The sequence below is a fragment of the Teleopsis dalmanni genome, chromosome 1, assembly GCF_002237135.1.
Source record: "Teleopsis dalmanni isolate 2A chromosome 1, ASM223713v2, whole genome shotgun sequence".
Classification (NCBI taxonomy): Eukaryota; Metazoa; Arthropoda; class Insecta; order Diptera; family Diopsidae; genus Teleopsis; species Teleopsis dalmanni.
In genome coordinates this window covers 74,911,893-74,934,696 of record NC_051846.1, presented here as the reverse complement: position 1 = coordinate 74,934,696, position 22,804 = coordinate 74,911,893, and the positions used below count along the sequence as shown (strand labels likewise).

Below are 22,804 nucleotides of genomic sequence, written 5' to 3'. Positions count from 1 at the left end.
CTGTGAAATGGTTGCCACAATCTTGTGAACCAACTATCTAAAAAAAATCCTTTTTATATTTGAGTTAACATAAGTTGAGTTAAAGGGATTTGTTTTGTAATCGATGTAGTGTTCTGGTATTAGTCAAATAGACTAAAATGTTCAAATGCCAATACGTGTTAAATATAAATTTGATTTATATCATCAAAATAGAAACTGGTTACCCTTAACAAAATACCTAAATATAATACATTTTGAGAAAAAATTACTATTATGAATAAAAATATATAAAAATTAAAATCAACTTGAATAAGCGCATCTACACAAAAATGTTGCTTAAAGTATTTGCATTAGTCTTTAAAGCAATGTATCTCAAATTATAAAATGTATTTAATTACTTTAACCGAATTTTAAAAAAAAATACAGCTTAATGTAGAAATATTTCAAATTAATTAGTTACATGCAGGCAACCTAATTGATATTTTGATGTAATTATCAACACAGCTTTTTTATTTAGGTTACAACGAAACACTAAATTAACAATAAAAAAAAGATATTTTTCTTATATTTATGTTACATAATTTCTGAAATAGTAAACAACACTCAAATTATGTATTACATTACAACAATGTAAGCAATTTGAACACTCAAATTACAATTCAACCACAATTGATTGTTTACGATTTCGTTACCTCAGAAAATGTTGAGATAGATCAATTAACTAAATTGGTTCAAGAAATCCAATCGAAATCAAACTAAAAATTATTAAGACTGAATCTGAAACTTTTTTATTGATTAACAATCAATTTAGCATTAAAAAGTTGTAAAATAAATTGTACCAATGTAATCAAAATGTGCAGTCTGAGGTAGCAAAGCCGACAAATAAGTGTAAACACTTAAAGATTTAATTATAAGTAATCGTGCGTGACAATCACACAATTGGACTTTAAGTAGGACTATTGTCACTAAAACACATCACATATGAGTAATTACTAGAAATAATGAAAAAATGTCGTGACTAACATATATTTGGCATCGTCATTCCGTTTATATCGGAAAGGTTTTGTCAAAACAATTCGAATTACAAATGGCTTATAAGGTTTTTAACTATATTTTTATTTTTTATATTCCGTTTTAGTAACCTACAAATTTAATACACACAACATTAATTTTGTTTGGGTTAACATCACCCCGAGCATTCCACTAAGTTTAATAAGCATTAATTTTTCCCTAACAACTTTTGAACTCTTGAAACAAACAATGAGTGAAGACCAAAAATACGAAGAAAAAATTTAGCATTCATTAAATGAATAAATTATAGTAACCTTAACCTTTTGTTTTTTCAAAAGGTTAAAAAATTTAAATTCAATTAAAATATATACAGTGCGTAAGATATTAGGTATAAACAAATGCTATTGTGCAGACCTTATAAATACAAAAAAAATCTTTTCAATGTTTTTGTATTTACAATCCAAGTTGAATGTAAAGCGAAGAGAAAATAATTAGATTTGTGTAGCAAACAAAAAAATAAACATTTTAAAATTAACTAGTAGAGAAGATAGATATTAAATCTAAATATAGTATACTCATAATAACCTTAGGCTATTAATTTTTAAAAGTGGAAAATAAAAAATGAACATTTGTCATTTATAAAGAATAGAGAGATAGACACTTAAAATATTTAATAAAATAATATACGATAAAAAAGTTGTTGAGTAATGAAACCGAAGAAATCGAAAGTAAACATTATATAGTAGAATAAAATATTTTAAAAAATTTATTAAATTATTAAATTTATTTTAATTAAATTTGTTAATAAAACGTTTACAGCAAAGTAACAAAACTCCAGAAAAATGTGCGAATATAAAAGTCAGTTACGGCTTTGGGTCAGTTGGTGAAGGAGCGCTGATTCTGAGCTTCAAATATGGTATGGCACAATTTCGATTCCTGGTACTTGCAGTCTCAAAAAAAAATTATTTACGAATAAATAAATACAAGAATTATTTCCAAGACCACTGATGATGGATATTTGGCAATAATCGAAACAGCTGTACGGTCAGCCAATAGTTCAATTAATTAAAATAATATAAAAAACATTTTTTAATAATAAGGAAAATTTTATAATTTTTATAATTATAATTAATTAATTAATAATAATTAATTTAGTTTAGGTTAAGACTCGGAGTTATCTGTTATGTTATCAAAATTTCGTGGGTTAGTCGGATTAGAGAGTTTCTCCAAGCCCGATTTATTTAATGAAAAACAATATAGAGCATATCTTTCCTAGTCTTGAACCTTTATGATTTATGAAATATCCCCCTAGTTGTTTTTTTCGATTGTGCATCAGTCCCGAGCACTTCCAATGCACATGGTATGCACTTTCTCTCTCTTCTCTACAGGATCTGCAGTCTGAGTTGGATTGAATTTCTAACTTCGATAGGTGATTAATCAATCTACAGTGACCGGTCAATAATCCTGCAATAGTATACTTAATAGAATCAGTAAAACTTGTAAATAGATGATTTATTAAAAACATTTTAGAGGATGAGCACGTTCTCCAATGGTATAATAACAAACACCATATTAAAAACAAAAATATCATAGGTGGTTCTTAGTCAAAAAATTGTTGGGAACCACGACAAAATTCGTATTAAATGAGAGTAAATGAATAGAGAGCGGTAGCAAAATTAGTAAGAAAAATTAGTTTTTACTGCAACAGTTCGTGGCGAAACAAAACAGCAGTAAAATGTCATATTGTGATATTCTTCAGAAATGGCACACGGCGCCATTTTCAATTTTTTAAACTCAAAAAAATACTTAAAGGCCAACGTTTGTTTTTAATAACAAATGAGATAAATGCCAAATCTTAGAGCGGGTTCACATCGACACCTAGAAGACGTTCGAACAGTATTTCTTAAACTAAAAACTGCGTTAACATAAATGTAAAATACTTGTATCAAAGGAGGTCTATATTGAATACCATGAAATATAGTCAGAATATATATTTATTGTACACTTATTTTAAGTAAATATTTATTTAAAAATATATAAATTGACAGAATAAATATGCTGCCATTACCACAATCGTAGTTTCCGTAAAAACCAAAAGTAAATTCTCTTATACATAAAAATTTACAGCAAATCTGTGAACTTTAAGCTACGAATTCTTTTGTGTAGCTAAGTAGGCGTAATCTTTGACAACATTGCAAACAACATAAATATTTAACAGGTGAATAACACAAACCGCCACTTAGACGTAAAAATAATTTACAATATAAAACAGTTAACATGAAACCGGCTAAACTGCAGAAAGTCGTAACGCCTACAAATTTTTGCTAAAATGCAGAATTTTTAATAACTTATGGAGAGCCGGTTAAGTCTGTCTAAAGAAGACTTAAGATAAAACTAATCCCGAGTTAAGCTTAGTTCATTACTTAATTCATTTTAATAGTAGATTATAAAACTATTGTAAAACAATATTTTTTATATCTATATAAAATTAAAAAAAAAACTTCATCATTAAGTCATCAAACTTAAAATAAAAATTACATCAAATAAAGAGCTTAATAATGAAATCATTTGCGAAGATTTGCTTATAAAATCCTTTTTAGGTTCATTATTATATTACTTTAAACTTTTCAATATGAAATGATGAAACTATTCGTAACTTTCCTTGAAGCATTGCTGTAAATAGCTTACAGTTTATTATATAAAATTTAATAATAAAATGTAAAACTAAAGGCAATTTTATCATCTGGCTATTAAATTTTTTAATTATTTTTATATATTCAAATTATTTAGGATAGTTTCAACACACTGGGGATAAATTCTGTTCGGTTATAGCTTAGTTTAAGTCATTGTACCAGAATGTTAGGAGTTTTAAAGAAGTGGATGCAATTTTTAAATATTTTTAAAAAAATTTCATCATAATTTTTTTATATATTTTTGCCATAACTCATTTAAAACATAGATTTGCTGACAGCACCGCGTATCGCACTAAAAAGTCATAGATGTGGACCTATTCATTATCTGTTTTATAGTAATTATTATGTATTATATTAGCATAGTATTATTTCTATAATATAACATATATAACATTTTTCATGCCATTTTCATTAAACTGTTTATTACTTTTTAATGCATATGATTTAGCACTATGCAAATGGAAATTAATTCTAGATTAAAAATCAGTCTTTAATAAGAGTATGTTATTAATTTACATTATTATAAATTACTTTATAAAATTATTCTGCGGCATAACTATTCTATTATATGTGAATACTTTTAAACTATTTAAATAAAAATGCATACGTATATAAGAAGTTTACATTAACTGTGAAAAAAAGTTTACTAGAAAATAATATAAATTAAAAGTATCAAAAAAATTTACTGGTTAAATTCTCTTCAAATTTAAAAATAAATTAATCCTTGGATATAGCGTAGTAGATATAGATAGAATAATAAAGATATAAACCTAAAAAAGCGAGATAAAACTTTACAAACAGTGTCAACGATCGCATAAGAATGCAGCAGTAATACCTAATAAAAGATTAAAAAGATTAAAAAGGCCTACCGAAATGAGAAGGTCATTAATGCAGCTTGTGTGTTATTCCCTGGGAAAGTTTTCATAAATATCGCCCAAGGTCATATATTGAACAACAAAGACTACAAAATCTGAACTATACATGCCATTTTAGACTAGAGAAACATTTTATTGTTTCTATTTCCATACTTCATTTTACCTTATGAACTCTTTAGTACGATATTACATCTTAACCAAAAAGTTCTTATAAAAATTATTATCAGGAAAGTGAAATTAACTGAATAATTTTATTTCAATTAGAACAGATTAAAGTTGGCAAAGACAAGTTGAAATAAGCATACAAAATATCTTCTGAATCATTTTATTCTACAGTCATTTAACTACAACGATTAAGCAAAAAAAAACTTAAGCGAAGAACACAAACATCTGGACGACACTTGCCAGATTTAAAAGAATCGATACTAAACTCTAGATGTCTTCTCATATAAATTATTGGTAATTTCTTGATCAACATAGATCATTACTACGCAGCTTGTGTAACATTGGTGAAACGAAATTTTAATTTATAATTGTGGTATGAACTTTTCGTATTCATTTATTCACTGACTACTCTTAGCTATTCTCACCAACTTATAGTGGCATAACGAATCCCATATTCAAAAATTCATATATAAATAAAATTTAGACCCGCACCTCTTTTTATCATAAAGTAGTTGTTGGTTTAAATCTATTATTACTCATACGAGTTAATTTCCTTACTTTGGTATGTAAAAAATTTTATTATTTTTTTTCACAGCATTTCTAGATCTAGTCACTCCAAGGTTTTTAATATATCCCTATCCAAGAGTTGTGGAGCATAAAAAGCAATATGTTTGACAAATCATATTGTATATTTCTTTTTTGTGCTGAAACCTCCAGTCTCACAACCAAACTGGAACTTTGTAACTGTCATGCCTCCATAACCAAATCATAGTTACAAAGCCATGCCCTCAGTATTTTGTAGAGTGACAATACCCGGACACGGTGCTGGCTAACCACTGGAAATTTACAACAAAAATATCTATATAAAAAATCATTATAAAAAATATATATAAAAATATATATATAAAAAATATATATAAAAAATATTTATAAAAAAATATTTATAAAAAATATATATAAACTATACTTGGTAGGGTACCAATTTCTATATTGATAGACTAACTTTCCATTCCAATCAAAAATAATGTAACAAGAGATAAATAAATAAATAAATGAGAATTTAAAAATAAATTAAAACAAATTAACAAACATAAATTAAAATGAAATATAATAACATATAAATAAGTATCTAAAAAATAAAGAATATTTAAAATAACAAAATAAAATTAAGTAAATAAATAAACACGCTGACCATAAAGCTGCTTCGAGTATTTCCAAATACCCATCATCAGTGCTCTTGGAAATAATTCTTGTATTTAATTATTCGTAAATAACCTTTTTTGGAGGCTGCAAGTACCAGGAATCGAACTCATGCTCTGTCAAATTTGAAACTCAGTGTCAGTGCTCCTTAACCAACTGACCCCAAACCGTACTTGACTTTTATGTTCGCACATTTTTCTGGAGTTTTGTTAATTTGCTGTGAAAGTTTTGTTAACAAATTCACAAATAAAAATAACACAAATACATACCGCCTAAGTAAATAGGTATAACGTTTTTTAAACAAACTTGAAACGATTGTAATTTAATAATTCTTAACTGCTGATAACAAATCAGTTTAACAAATATCAGTGTAGTAATATTTGTCAATTATTAATGCTTTAAATGGGAACCTTAGAATATACCCCAGGAAAACTTCAACAGGGATGAGATCCGTAAATTAAAGAACTATTGGAATCAATATATAATATATAGTTATTTTCATAACTACAAACTAGTTTGTTTATTTCCGTTTAGATTGTTAGATTAGTAGCTAGATTATTAAATGATCTTAATTTATTAAATAATCTTAGTTTATTAAATAATCTTAGATTATTAAATGATCTTAGATTATTAGATTATTCAATATTTATTTATTTAATTATAAATATAGTTTCTTAATCTAAATCTAATCTTAATCTAATCTAAAATTCTTAATCTAAATTATCTAGATATAGTCAATCTTTAGTTATAAATAATAGAAAAACCATTCCATAAAAGAACAATTGTGCTTATTTTATATTATAAATATTTTTCTAAAAAACATTATTTAAATTATTATATAATGGACTAAATTGTAATGAAACTAAAAACAAATTGTAAGCTTTGATAAGACTAATTATGGAATATTTCATTTTTATCGTTTAGCTCTCATTAAAGAAAGATTTATTTCAGAAACATGAGTAGAGATAAAGTTTATTTTAGACAGTACATGCTCTATTTATTCCAAAAAAGTAGTAAGGCGTTGTTGTAAGTAGACGTAGTATTACAAAACATAATATAACATAACATAATCCAAAAAAAAAAGTTTACTTTTTTAGTTAAAAATGATTTTATACCAAATATTTATATTGTTTTTTAGTATCTACAAAACACAAATCAAAACACTGAACTTGCTTAACTTGTCTAAAGCTTGAAAAAATAATATTCAAAATCTTTTGATGTGTGTGGGATGTGCTGTGCAGTATATTATTTTTCACAAAACCAGAAATTAGTATTAAAAGTATAGGTTAACCACCGTTCGTTCTGGTATAAAAAAGTGTTTATATTTTTTTTCTGTTATGACTCAGCATACGCACAGAAAACACAACCATATAATTTTCAACCAATAAATGTATATTTTTACATAGTATTTTTACTTTTGTTTAACAAGGAAATTGATATGAGTATTTAAGAAACTTTTCTATCTAATGATGAAAAAAATTGTAAAAATTGTATTGTAAAAATTGTAAAAAATAAAAAAATAGTTTAACATTTTACAAAACATGTTCTTAGCTACATTCATACTTATATAGCTATATATACATCTATATGCCATGCTATAAATGGCAGGCATATGTAATTCAAAACTGCAGTTTACAGTCGCAACCGTGCGATAGCTGATGCAAATTTTATATAAAATGTGCATTGAAAACGTGAACAACTTTGGCGACTGTAGATTACGAGAGTTACATACTAAATAGGCAACTAACTCTGATGCCTGTCTGCCTCCGCGTCTTTTGTATTCAGGTGTTAGGCAGACAAATGAATTATACTTATTTATTACCGCCTATGATCACTAAATATGTCAGAGTTTAAGAACCGTAAGAAGTTATAAAATTGTGATTCATCTGCCAGCAAACTTGATTGTAAATATTCTTATAAGCCTTGTGGAAATTTTATGACATTTTACTACTAAACGAACTACTACAGGAAAATATTTGTGGAAAATCAACGTTGTACACATAAAATACTAGCAGCAGCATTTTTAGATGCTTTAGTTTTGTTTTGATGCGACCTAATTCAAATGACATACTTTCAACAAGTTCGCTAATAGGATTAATAAATATTAGAATTTAATAGAATTTTAGAAAATTAATAAATGCATTCAAAAATTTAAGAAAAAATTAATATTTAATTAAATTAAACTTTTGGCATTTTTCATTACTAAATCTGAGCTAATTTTTTTTTAATTGAAATGCACTTTTAATACCCTTTTAGTGCTATTTTCATTTCTGTCTGGAACAAGTCTGGGACAACACAGTAGAGGACGTCCGCATCTTTGGTGGAAGGACCAGGTCACCAACGATTTAGGGGCCCTCGGTACTACAAACTGGCGACAGCAAGCAACTAATCGGGCTGACTGACGGAGGCTACTCGACGCAGCCAACGACGACTCACATCGCTAATGGCCAACTAAGTAAGTAATTCTGGGACAAAATGTACAACACTCGAGATTACTTTATAACACTCACAACACTCGCAGAACACTCGCAGCCAACGACGACTCACATCTGCAATGGCCAACTAAGTAAGTCTGGGACAAAATGTATAACACTCGAGATTATTTTATAACACTCAGGATTTTTTACCAGAGTAACAATATTACCCTGAAATTAACAGCTGTTTTATATGATTTGGCAGATAAACTGTGATTTGATTCGATATATGTATGTTATTTGTAAAAAATATAAATGTCTACTACAACAACTAAATAAATATTAGATTACTTAAAAATGTTCAACTGGACAACTAAATTTGACAGATCGAGAGTAAATCTAGACTGAATATACATTTACCAATCGATAATGACATTTAATATTGAATACAAAAAAATCTGTTACATTGGTAGTTACCATACAATAATTTTAATATAGTACTATGTAATGTTTCGCAATTTATGGAAGATTTCAAGTGCACTTATAACAAAAATCAAAACTGTTAATGTTTGCTTCGAAACATAAACTGCAAACTTCTATTAACAGATGCTTACGGAAGACACACACTAAGAATATGGTGACCCAGAATAATTACTTATGAACGTTTATGAGCTAACCCGAACCAATAGTCAATCGGCAAACAAATAACAGAACAAAACTATGGCTGTATAGTTCACATATTTTGCAAGCCTGTTAACGGCATCTTAAACGCGGTATTTAAATGAAACCCACAAGGAAAAAGGAAGTAGAGTTGATCAAAAACTACTTAGAGAAGTGCGATTACCAGATAAACTAAGGGGCGTTACCCCTAAGAGAATAATTTGAAACTTCTTAAATATGTTATAAATATACTATATATACTATACTATATATACTATACTATACATATTTATATTAATACATAAATCTTTAAGTAAATTTTTTCATTATATTTCCTTTTAGTGTACTGATATATATAAGTCATTATTTTTAAATGTTATACCCGCAATGTTTTTCCAGTTGCAAAAAATGTACTTGATAAATACAGTAATTATTAGCAAATCATTTACATATAAAAAGTACACATTCATACTTGCAATACTATTTCACATAATGGATATCGTACATTAAAATGAGGATGTCGTCATAATTCAACATTATAAATAAATACATATGCATATCAAATGACTAATTTTAATATTATTTACTGTATATTGTTCATTTATTTAGTATTAATTGTTAGGTAATTGCGACTCTGACTTAAAATTATATATATGAGCAAGAAAAATCAGTAACTATAGTATAAAACAATTTAAGCAACATTACTCATATTTAGACATCTTTTTTACTATTCCCATTAGAATCTGAACAATAAACAAATTAGAAACTTTTGAGAAAGTAAGTGTCATAATGAACAAAGTTGCTGACATTCGTTCATCTGACTTTTGTAATAAATTATACATTAATAAAAACACAAAAAAAATTTATTTTACGAAGGGCAAAATGTAACCTCTGCTTTGTGAATAAAAACAAAACACATACAAAAAAAAAATATATGTATATAAGGAATACAGCAATATATTAATATATTACCCAAGTTAAATCGGAAATATATGAAAGAATGATAATTAATTGCATACGTTAAGAAGTGGTTTAAAGGTTAATTTGTCATTAGATAAATTTTGAAAACCATAACATTTCTAAAATATAAAAATTATTATAATAATAATACGAGTCTCTATTTATATTTTGAGCCTAATAATGATAATAATAAAAATAATAATAATTAACTTGTCGTTAGAAATTACTGTTTCTCGAAGTATTCTCCTTTATGATGAATACACTTTTGCATGCGTTTGAACCATTTGTCAAAGCATTTTCCCAATCTTCTTCAGACACCTCCAAAACATGATTTTTGAATGCAACAACGGCTTCGGCTTCTTTTGCCGACAAAAATCGTTATCCACGCAATTTGTTCTTGACATTCCTGAACAAAGAGGTCATTGGGTGCCAAATTAGGACTATACGACGAATGACCCATCAATTCGATTTTTTAAATATTCAAATCGGTTGTTAGACGAGATGTGTAAGCACTCACATTATATTCATGCGACGGTGCTGTATTTCATTGAAGACTTCCGGTAAACAAATGGTTCTATATCACTCGAAATTGATCACATTACGTTCCTGTAATAGTGTCCGCATAGTTGCTACACGACCACTTTTCCCGAATAAACAAGCACAAGTGACCATTAGCTTAGAGCGCATACAACTTTTGTTGGATTTAGTTCATCTTGAAACACTCATAGAGTCGATTGCTGTTAACGTTTCGGCTCATACGCATATATCCATAATTTGTCACCTGCTACAATCTTATACTCGTATACGTCTTTCGAAGCACCATCATTGTACTTCCTAAACATTTGTATGCACCAATCGACACGAGCTTTGTCAAATGATTGGGGATCCAACGAGAATAAACCTTTTTCTAAATGGACGTGCAATATTTTATAAAGGAATTAATGCCTAGGATTCCACTTCAACCTCAAACTCACAGTATGTCACATGACGATCTTGTATTATCAGTTTTTGGACAGCATCAATGTTTTCTAGCACAACAACTGATTTTGTACGACCTTCACGAATTTGGTTAGTGAGAGAACTGACCAAATTCGTGCGATTAAAATCATTGTAGCAACGTTTCGCAGTGGCAAAGGAGCTTCATTGCCAAATGTGGAAGTAAGTTCGATGCACTCTTGTCTTGATAATCCACGAAAGTCGTTAGGCAACACATAAGTACGTATGGATTTTACAGTAATATAACAAAAAAGTGTAAAATTGGATCACGAATTCGAGATAGTACAAGCATAAATTTTTGAGTAATAATGGTAGTAAATGTGTAAGATACGTCCGTCGTCTGTATTACAAATTATAACTATTAGCAATCATTTTGCACTTATGGTTATTATCCATTAGAGATAATAATCAATGATATTAGTTTCACTAAATTATCAATAAATTGTACCAAATTATTGAACAATCCTACATTGCTTTAATACTGTTTTAATCACCAATTTGATGGAGTATCAATCGTTTTATTAATATACGGAAACTCATGCAATTGTAATCAACGTATTTTATAGGAAATATTTGAAAACACTTAAAATAACTCCCATGAATAATAAATAGTTATACTGTTAAAATAATATCTGGGAAAGCGTATCGCTATCAAATCACTTAGCGAATGGCTTCCTAAATAATAGTGGTATGATTAAAAATTTAAAGGAGTTACGTCCCGCGCATACGGTTTGCATTAAAATGCCATGAATGGCGTTGTAATACTTCCACTTATGTATGTATTTGTATGAATGTTGTACATTATATGTATATCTATTGTATCCTATATATTATATTACAAAAATATAAGTAAGTATTTCTTTATTTTATTTGCAAATTTATATAAAAAATAAACAATTTCGAAAGAAATGTTGATAACAATTATAAGATAAATACAGTTTTTAGCTGACAATGCAACTATTTTGAATACTGGTAAATATCAAAAAATATTAAACAAAATATTTTACTTCACTTCTAATTATTAGATTTAAAGTGATTATTATATTGAAAATTTTGAAAATATTTTTGCATATCATCACGATTTTTTAAAATTATCTGTTGGTTATTTATAATTGCAATATTATATAAACTTATATCACAATGCTCTGATATTTAATATCAGTATTGGAAGTAGAACTGTATAATAATCTATGAAAAAAAATTTTTATATATACTCGTACGTTAGATTTTTTAAGTTACATAGTTCTATACATTTTTATTAACTACGTTATTATTTCACTATGCAATCAATTCCAATGTAATTGAAGTTTCAGTGTATTTTATAAACTTGTAATACAATATAAGTAAAATAATGACTATATTCATATATTATATGTATACATATATTATATAAAACATATCATAATTGAAGTTTGTAGTTATAGAATTATTAAGTAATTTATATTTTTTATTTATAACAACTAATTCAATATTAATATTACTATTCTCTTTAAACCTCAATTTTACTTAACATCAGTGATATGTTCTATTACAGAAGGACAATTACAGTTATGTTAAAAACGCATAAAGACATTCATACAACCAATTACTACAACACAGCCCAACTATCCACCACAAAATTATTAAAATGAAAACAGTGATACGACAATTGCAAAAAAAAGGATTAAGGTATTTTCAAATTTTATTTAGGAAGTCTCGTGAGCTACGACTAAAAAAAAACATTTTTTTAGAAAATTTGGCTCTTCTTACAGCAATACACCTTTATATACGGTAACACAATGGGCCAATAGGCTTAAGTGGATCGCTAAGAGGTCGCCGGTATAAACTAACATAACCTAACAAACAGCAAAATAGTTCCATTTCATTTTTTTTTCTTACATTTTTATACCTTTCTTGTAAAGTTTTTCTCTTACATGCAAATATGTGCTTGTTCCGGATATAAATTGATTATTATAGTAAAATCTCTTTCTCTTTAACAATTTTTTGATATCTACTAGATAGTGGTAGTAGATTTAGCATTATTTTGGTAGAAGGGCATTTTTATGATTATGTGATAAACCCAGATCTTTGATGAATCATTGAATAATCACGATGCTTATTGGTAATACACAAATTAGTCAGTGAGATGGGTGGGACTCTGCAGAAACCCGCAAGCTATCAAAGAGTAAAGTGCCGATTTTTTAATATAACATCTTCTGTTACCGATTTTTTGTTTATCAAGGTAGTTTATAAACCTTTTGTCATGCATATGTTAAAATACTGACGTCATAACCTAAGCGACCAAAATTTTCTTTCTTTCTTTAAAGTGGTAGATCCCATAAAATCCATTATTACTCACCTATATACTGATTATAGGAATCATATTTTTTACGCTTAGACAGTTCTAAACAGCATTAAAATTATAAGCAAATTTTATTACTGTCCTCTGTGATATGTTTCCAGAATTTCACTTAAAAATACGATTTCTTGGTATTTCTTTTGGTGGCTTTTTTCGTTGCTATTATATTTTGACTCTATCATTACATTTTGATTTTATCATTATTGGTCACGTTTCCATGAAGTCAGCTATCAACAAACAATTCATTTCAATAGAACAAAATCGTCAAAAGTTTTTTTTATATTTATATCCATAAAAAATTAGTATTTGACTAAGACATTTACACTTAATCGAAGTTATAGACTTTAATATCTAACTCAACGCCTAATGATCAAAACAATCTAAAATTTTCACACTTATTTTTCATTTATCCTATTTCCTATTTATCAGTTTGAAATCGGTATGCTTTTCTCAGCTAATGCTTTAAATCGACTTAAATTTATTTAAATAAAGGAATAATTTCATTATATATTTTTATAGAAACAGGGATAACCGATGTTTAACTGTATATAATTCTACATACAATAAATATTATATACAAAAAATTTATATATATCAATTGCATACATAATCAATTAAAAAATTTTGTGTAAAATTGTGTAATATATAAAATAAAATTTTTAAAATAAATATATATAAATATATATTATGTGATTAATAAATTAATATTGTTTTATTTTGTTTCTTTAATAAAATCAAAATTAAAATTTTTTCAATTCACTTAACACATAATTTATTATATTTTTTTCTTCTTTACTTCAAGTTACTATCATTAACCAACTAGCTTGTAGCGTGGATTTTGTATAATTCATTTTCTGCAATTGCATCACGTACTTAGCCAAACGTGAACAAATTGTGCTACCACTGCTGCCAGTTAAAACCCACATTAACTCTCGTATGGCTGGCTTTCCCAACCTAAAGTGCAATAGCGCTGCACATTATTTTGTGATTAAGTGTCAGGGGCAAAAGTAAAGGGAGAGGCACACAAAAGATATATCTTTCATTATAAAACTCAATAGCGAGCCAGAGAAGTACAAAAATATAATTTTTTAAGTATTGACGGTGAGTTTTGTGTAAGTTTGTTTTAATATATTTATTTTAATATTACTATATATTATAAACAAATTTTGTAATTAAATAATAAACAAATATTACAAAAGAAAAAACAATTTTCTGTATTTTTCATTTAATACGATTTTTTGAAAATATTCGTTATTAAATTGTAGTTGTGAATTTTGTAATTGGCAAATGTTAATATGTTTGAAATTAATCTTAACAAAAATAATAATAAATATTCTATACATACGTTTATTGCATTAAATAAAATTAATTTTTTGAATACGGCATATGTTGAGCGAGCCTAACCTCATTTCAAAGCTTTTCAGTTTCATATTTGGTATAGTATTTTAGGCTACCAATGCTCATAAAAAAAGCTGTATATGGATATTGAGTCGATATGGTTATGACATGGATTCGACTCAATAATTATTAACATAAGGTGTGGTTCTATGAGGACGAAGCATATCGGTGGCGTCAGCAGTATTATTATTAATTTGTAATAAATAACACTACTGATTTATTATGAATTTTAGAAACTATTGTATTTTTAATAGAAAAATTGAGCTTCTATTTGGAATGTACATTGTCGAACACAATTTACCGTTAATTTAATTAACTGACACCAGGTCAACACTATTGTTTTGTTAATTTTCATTACATTAATTTATGTAAATTGATATGTACTCGTATGTAGTTAAAATAATAAATAGACTTAGACATTAGATAACATATACTAATAAAAAATTCAAATTGATGTTAGATAAACAAATATTCCATTTCAACAAACTTTTAAGAATATATTATTTTAAAATTTAAAATTTAAGTCATCATCTATGAGATCTACTAAGTTAAAATTTGGATTAGGTTAAGCTGAAATGGCGACGCTTTGATCAAAACCCACTTAAATTCAAATAATGATGCGTCACTACCACAGGTTAGCACTGTTCATAAACAGACCAGAACTATTCCCGAAAAACCGCAGCAGTCAGTGTAAAACAATGCTAAAAACTACGACTAAAAAGTATATAAAGTTGGACAAGTCCAAGACCCCAAAGATTTTGAATCTTCTATTAGCCAAAAATGAACACTGACACATGCGGTGGATTATAGTTTCCTTCTCATCAACAGAGCCGCTGCCCCAAGTCAATTTAGGGTAAACCCCATCCGAAAACATGTTTTTTCAGGAACAACAAATAGAGAATTTACAAATGACTTGGAATACACACAGAGGAAAAGTTCGATGAATCAATCAAAATTCACAGAAAAAAAGATAACATTTGAAATTTGAATATAAACATAGAGATTTATATACGCTTATATTAATTAAAAGGAATTTATTGGCGATGTCTTGGATATTACCCAAAGTTAAAAAACTATATATTGTATTTTAAAAACGTAATTCATCATTTTGTTCATATATAAAACTGACAGTGCTTTGGAGAAACAAACAATGTCAAAAGTATTCGATATTAAGTAGTGGTATCTTTCAAAATATAATAAAAAATGAAAATGGCATTAGAAAGTTGTTCTATGCCCAAGCCCAAATACGTGCCGTCACTATTAAAAACAAATAGTGTCATGCTCGTAACATAAAATTTGCTAAAAAAAAAAAGTATTAAAATAGGTACTCTTGACTATGTAATATAAATTTAGGAATTGATTATTTAGTATAAAAAACTAAAAGAACAATTTATGAATGACTCTGAAAACACACTACATTTTTAATATAAACCTATTTCAACAAGGTGCACAAGAAAACTCATCCAGAAAAAACGTTTCATAAAATCTTAGATATCTCAAAAACACCTCAATTATTAAATATCGTTTAATTCTAGTAAGTATATTTTTGTTGTAAGATTTTGAATCAACATTTGATCAACATTAGATCCCATTAAAAAATGTATTAAATATCAAATTAAAGAACATTTTCAATTATATTTAGATGAACCATTTTTCAAATATGATTAAATATGATTGGTTTAAAATTTAGATACAAGTGTCATTCATATATTTACATATTTATTGTTTAATCATATTCTATAAATTGCAACACTTTAGTGTTTATTATATATATTATATATTACTATTATTAGTATATATTAAAATTGGAACTATAAGCAATTAAAAATTTATTACTCTGTTATAACATACCTGATCACATATAATATCCCATTTCTTTTCATCATCGTAGTTTTTCAAAAGTTTAGCTTTGTCTGGTGGTAAATCCATTGAAGCCTGTAAATAAATAATAATGCAAAATTATATACAATGTTATTATTATATTTAAAATATATCGAAGCTATTAATTTAAAACAAAATATTGAAACTAACAATGCACTTTTTTCAAAGATTTTTGTTAAAAAAATTAATTTAATAAATGAAACAAAAATTAATAAATATATTTAAAACAATAAATTAAATATATTTTCTATAAGCTAAAGATATATATATATAATAAAACTAAAAATTAAACTCCTTCACAAATTTCAAATAAAATGATATAGGAATTTACATAGAATGTTAGTTTGCAGTTTTCATTGAACCAAGTCACACCTTAAATAAAAATAAACTCTATTTCTCTAAAACAGTTTTTATACTAAGAAATGTTCAGGAGATATCAATCGATGCCGGTATAAGAAAATGTTAAGGTTTTTTCATAATAGAACAAAACCAACGCAGTAAAAAATGAACTCGAAAGATGAATGAACAAAACATAACCGTTGCCGACCAGGAAAGCAATACAATTGTGTATTTTGTGATTTATGGACGACAGTTTTAGATGTTTAACTTTTAGTTATTCAATAGGAACATTGAGTATATATGTAAGTTTATATATATTTCTGTTAATAAACTAGAAATATTCAATTAAAAATATAGAAACAGTTTTAAAAACATACATACCAATTAAACAATATGATTTAAAAAGAGAAGTGGGTGAAATTTGTTAAGGGAATTCAAATCAAGTTAATAATTATAGATCTATATATATTACTGGCTTTTTTTTACATAAAATAATTAGAAGAATTTATTTTCAATAGACATGTAGTAAGAAAATGTGGCAACGTTCTCTTAGCGAAATAGTTAAGCCAATATAATATCTTGTCATATCATTTAGCCATCAAAACAGTTGGCAAATCGAATGCAGCAACTACATATATAATTAATATATATGTATATATTATATTTATATTATAATAATATATATATACATTATATAAATATTTATATTAATATGTATATATAAGTATACATATATATTAAATTTTACGTATATGTGTAGGCTCAATCTTGAGAAAAAACACGTTACATATACATACCAGTACAGATTGGCCTCACTAATACAATACTATTTTATACCAAACTATGTTAAAAAATCAGTTTTTCTATCATAATTATAAACGAACAGAAAGAAGTAAATTCAACCAACATTCTTTTAAATAAAAATGTCAATCAAATAAGTTAAACATAATTATTGTCATATACAATTATGGCATTCATCGTTTAATCCATTAGCAGTGCTATCTCAAAACAAGCAAGGAATTGTTTGGAACTGACTAGACTCTGTGTAATTCTATCCACTTCTGGCCAGCAGAATTAAGTTTATTTACTAACTAACTGTTAAGAATCACGGCTGTAATGTTGTAAGCAAATAGTTTGAGTGTCATGCTATTTAGTTTTTTAATTATGCAAGCAAGACCTTTGGTGCTGACTACTTTGACAGGTATTTTTACCATCGTGCCAAGCCAAGTGTGTTCACATTGCATCACATTTGAAAGTATACAATGGTATTTTAACCAAAAAAAAAAAAACGTATTTATTTTTCTATTTTTAATTTATACAAATTCTTTTAAATGTAAAAGCAAATAACTATTATTGATTTTAAGCCCAAAAATTTTAATTTTTTATATTTGGAAATTAAAGTAATTTTGAAATCAATCTTTCTAATTAGCATTCATTAATATTAATTACGATATGTTATACACATATATTTCAATGAACTTATAATTAGATATATTTATCTTAACTAGTCAGTATAGCGTATATGTCAATCATCAACAGAAATATAAATATTTGCATTTACAGAACCCATTTGTATAAATATTACAAAGTATATTAAATAGAATAACACGACAACATCGAACAAACAATATTTTTTTAATATTACTAAGTATAGTAGGAATTCTTTTTAATATGTAAATTTACACTAATGAATATTCAGTATAAATCAAAACAAAAAAATTCATTGAAGTAGCAACATTTCTTAGATTTTCAAAGATAGTTAAATTGGTAGCAGATCATAACGCGTTACCATTTAATTTGAATTTTCATAAAAAAAAAAAATAAATAAATTTTTCGGTTTATATTATTCGGAACTAAGAATCTGAATGAAATGAAATTAAATAATGCCTGTAACATCTGTATACAATCTGGACATGCTCCAATAAAAGGAAATCAAACTCTCTCATTAAGATGCCCCGTAGAGATATCAGACTTGTAGGTTTACTTATAGGTCATTGTATTTTAGGTAACTATGCCAAAAGACTAAATCTCCCTTTCAATCATACCTGTCGTAGTTATGGAGAGGACGATGAAACTGCATTCAGCACATGCGCGGCGCCACCTTATTTATCTCTTTAAGGACTTTCATTTTTAAGGATCTTGGCGAACTGCAAGACCTCCCACTGAATAGCATTATAAGCTTTGCCAAAGGTTTTAATTAATTTTATAACCCTTGAGTTTTTAGTAATTATACGGGAATACAACTATCTTCTAGGACTAAGTGGATCGCCGGTTTTACCTACCTTTTATGATTTGACAAATAAATCTTAACATTTCACTTCACTTGAGATGTCTATTAACAGAGTTACAAAAATGTTACATTATTCTAAAAATTTTCGATTAGGCAACCAAATTCAACAGATCGAGAGTAAATCTGGCTTAAATCCAGATTAATGAATCGAAAACGGCATGACACATATCTACAAAAATTAAAAAAAATTACTGCAATAGGTACATACATACACAAATCCATAAAGGAAAATAGAAATCAAATTTAATGATATCTGATTGAATCAGAATCTTGTAGAACTTATCTTGTTTGGTATGTTTGAGAACTTGGTTAGAACCCATATAGAAGTTGTTTAATATGTTTGAGAACTTATTTTTTATGGATAATATTCATAAAGATTTAGGAAAAAACTTGACTCTTATAACAACAGAATTATAGTCATTCAAATCTCATATGCAAAAACTGTCAAAAATTCTAAAAATAAATTTGTTTTTTAGCGATCATTATTCTTTGTATTATAATTAGTTGTTGACTTAAAGCTCATATAAGCTACAGAGTTATTGATTTCCTCGAATGTTTATCAGCAAATGTTCTTTCAAAAAAATTGCTAAATGCAAGTCCCAAATTGGTTGTAGTAGGGTAAATACATAAAACTTTAAAAGTTTTTAAAGATTTAAACACTTAATTAATTTGTTATTTAAATTTAAAGACATTTTAAGTATTTAAAATCAATTTTTATAATATATATATAACATAAACAGTATTTTCGAACTGTAGTGAACTATAACAATAAAAATTCATTTTATATTATTATAATTAATTAAATTTTTAGCTGACCATACAGCTGCTTCAAGTATTGCCAAATACCCATCATCAGTGGTTTTGGAAATAATTCTTGTATTTAATTATTCATAAATAATTTTTTAAGGCTGCAAGTACCAGGAATCGAATGCGTGCCCTGCTAAATTTGAAGTTTAGAGTCAGCGCTACTTCACCAACTGACCCAAAGCCATACTTGACTTTTATGTTCGCACATTTTTCTGGTGTTTTGTTAATTTGTTGTGAAAATTTTAACAAATTTACTTGCTGTGTTTATATTAGAACGATATCCTAAACCAGCTGTAGAATAATTGAATTAATCATATTGTTTCATTTTTATTCTTTCTTATGTATAGAACCTAATCTAGGAAAATAATACCGAGAAGGTCATCCTAAAGTAACTAGTCACTAGTCCACTATAAAAGTTTTTGTTGTAGACCAAGTTTTGAAAAATATTTCCATATTAATTAAAATTACAGACAAACGGTGCATAAATGAAAAATTATTTTATAAAATACATCCATTAAATAAAACAATTTTAAAATAAAAAAAGTGAACTAAATTTAAAAAAAAAATATTTTTAAAAATAAAAAAAATGATAAAAAATGTTTAACTCTTTATTATCGGTCGTTCCAGTTCTATATAATACTCATACTGAACTTTAGTTCAAAAAAAAATGACACATTTATGTATTTTTTTAATATTGGATAAATTGATGATATGTCATAATAAATTAACAAATAATTAAAAAAAATAAAATTAAACAAATCATATTTCAACTTTTATGTGACTATAGTTAATACCAACTAAAGCGTAAGTTACTAACTGCGACGAAGATAGTAAGCTATTGCAAAACAAACGCATTAATTCTATTCATAACATTTTATGGTTACTTTAAAATAATTACATTCGATTCTATAAGTAGAAATAATGTATTATGTGTGTAGATTTAATTTCCTTTTATGTAATGTAAATTCTTCAAATCTATTTATAAGTGAAAGAGCAACAATTTTTTTTAATCTCAATCTGTTGCGTTTAGAAAATGTAAACGTTTCGTGCTACGGAAATGCTTCGATGAATGATAATTATTTCTTAGAATTCATAATTATCTGATGATATGTTTCTTGGTGTCTTAACATTTAATAGTTTTTATGTTGTATTTCCATTTAGATCAATTTATGATACATATATATACATATACCTTCAATGGAATACAGTTTCCAAAATAGCATCACATTAAAAATTCAAAAGGAATACATACATGAATGCATGGCAATAGATTTATAAGTAGTGCACTTTGACATCGTTAGTTTTTAGAGCTATGGATTAAAATATATTAAACACAGTGTTTATATTTATATGTACATATATTTTAGAAAATATGGTGCCAAAGTTATTAAGCTAAATTCGCAAAAAAATATATGTACTACATACGAGTACATTAACTTTAAATCAAGTATTAAAGGTTGAAATGCCGCCAAGAATCTGTTCCACTTTAACAGCGACAACATTGCAGACAATCCCAAGTGCAATTAAAAAATTGCAATGGTGAAATAGACACATTGAAATGTTTTAGAATATGCAATTTATTTCGTGAGTTTGACATGCAGATACAAAATAGTTTATAAATCAAGTTCCAACTAAGTGCGATGCAAATGTAAATATTGCTGAAGATGATAACATATTTCATACTTAAATGCTTGAATAATTTGTGTCAATTACTGGCGTCTGCAATAAGAGTATTGATGTCTTTCTACATGCAACAGCCATGATTTATAAAAAGTCTGCATCTTAAAACTATTAACGTATGCATATTTATTCTCTTTTACTTTACTCTTTATAGTGTAATTTTTATGAAAATAATATAAATTTATGTATACACATTTCTGACCGGTACATAAAATGTTTGTAAATTATAGAATTTTTAATATTAATAAAATTCATTTATAATATATAACTATAAATTTATTTATATAATTATTTATTACTTATTACTATTTATTTTCTTCTTACAAAAGTTAAGAAAACGCAATTTTTACATGTTGTAATAATATATATTATTTGGCACAAAACAATATATGTACATTTGAATTTACTATATACAATATATTACGAATTAAAGTTCAAAAAATGAGGTTTATTGTGTACTGGTGTGACTCACTTTTCTCACAATGAAGGCTAAGCTTTATATTCTAATTGAGTGCAGTACAAAAAACAATATGGAAAAAAGCGGCAGTCAAATTATTTAATATATTTTTGTACACCAGTTGAGTGCTTTTTATTTTATTAATCAACGAAAATCAAAAACCATGTCCGGTCGGTCAGGTTTTGTATGTTTATGAGTATAAATATTGTGTGGATAAGTTATGTACACATAAAGCAACAATGTGTGTTTACATAAAAATAAACATTTAAGTTTTGCGTAGTGAATAAATTTATATAAATTAAAGAATGAGTTATCAACAATAACAACAACAAAAACAACAACAGCGACTATTATAGGAACACCAACAATAGTACATAAAAAAATTTTGCTGAAATTTATAATGACAATAAGCCATGCGCAGCCATTGTGCTTGCACACAGATGAGATGAGGAGGAGTGACTCTGGAAATCACTAAGCAGACATTTACCGCTAAGAGCACAATTTTAACTTTAACCGAGCTTAAATCCTGTGCAATTAATTCTTTCAATGATGCATACACCACAACTAATTCAAAATTTAAATAAAATTTTATTGGGTCTATTTATATAGTTAACTGAAAATAAATTGTGTGTTATATGTTATTTATTATTTATTATATATA

The 22,804-nt window shown here is 26.6% G+C and overlaps 1 protein-coding gene across 5 annotated transcripts in view; it reads right to left on the bottom strand.

Moving 5' to 3' along the window:
* LOC119670359 (formin-like protein) overlaps positions 1 to 22,804 on the bottom strand; it is a 66,879-nt gene that overhangs the window by 14,209 nt on the left and 29,866 nt on the right. For all 5 annotated transcript variants that reach the window (XM_038080611.1, XM_038080619.1, XM_038080594.1 and 2 more), the window contains exon 2: positions 16,541 to 16,624. In XM_038080611.1, the coding sequence (XP_037936539.1) occupies positions 16,541 to 16,624 (84 nt within the window). The remainder of the gene's footprint in view (positions 1 to 16,540; positions 16,625 to 22,804) is intronic.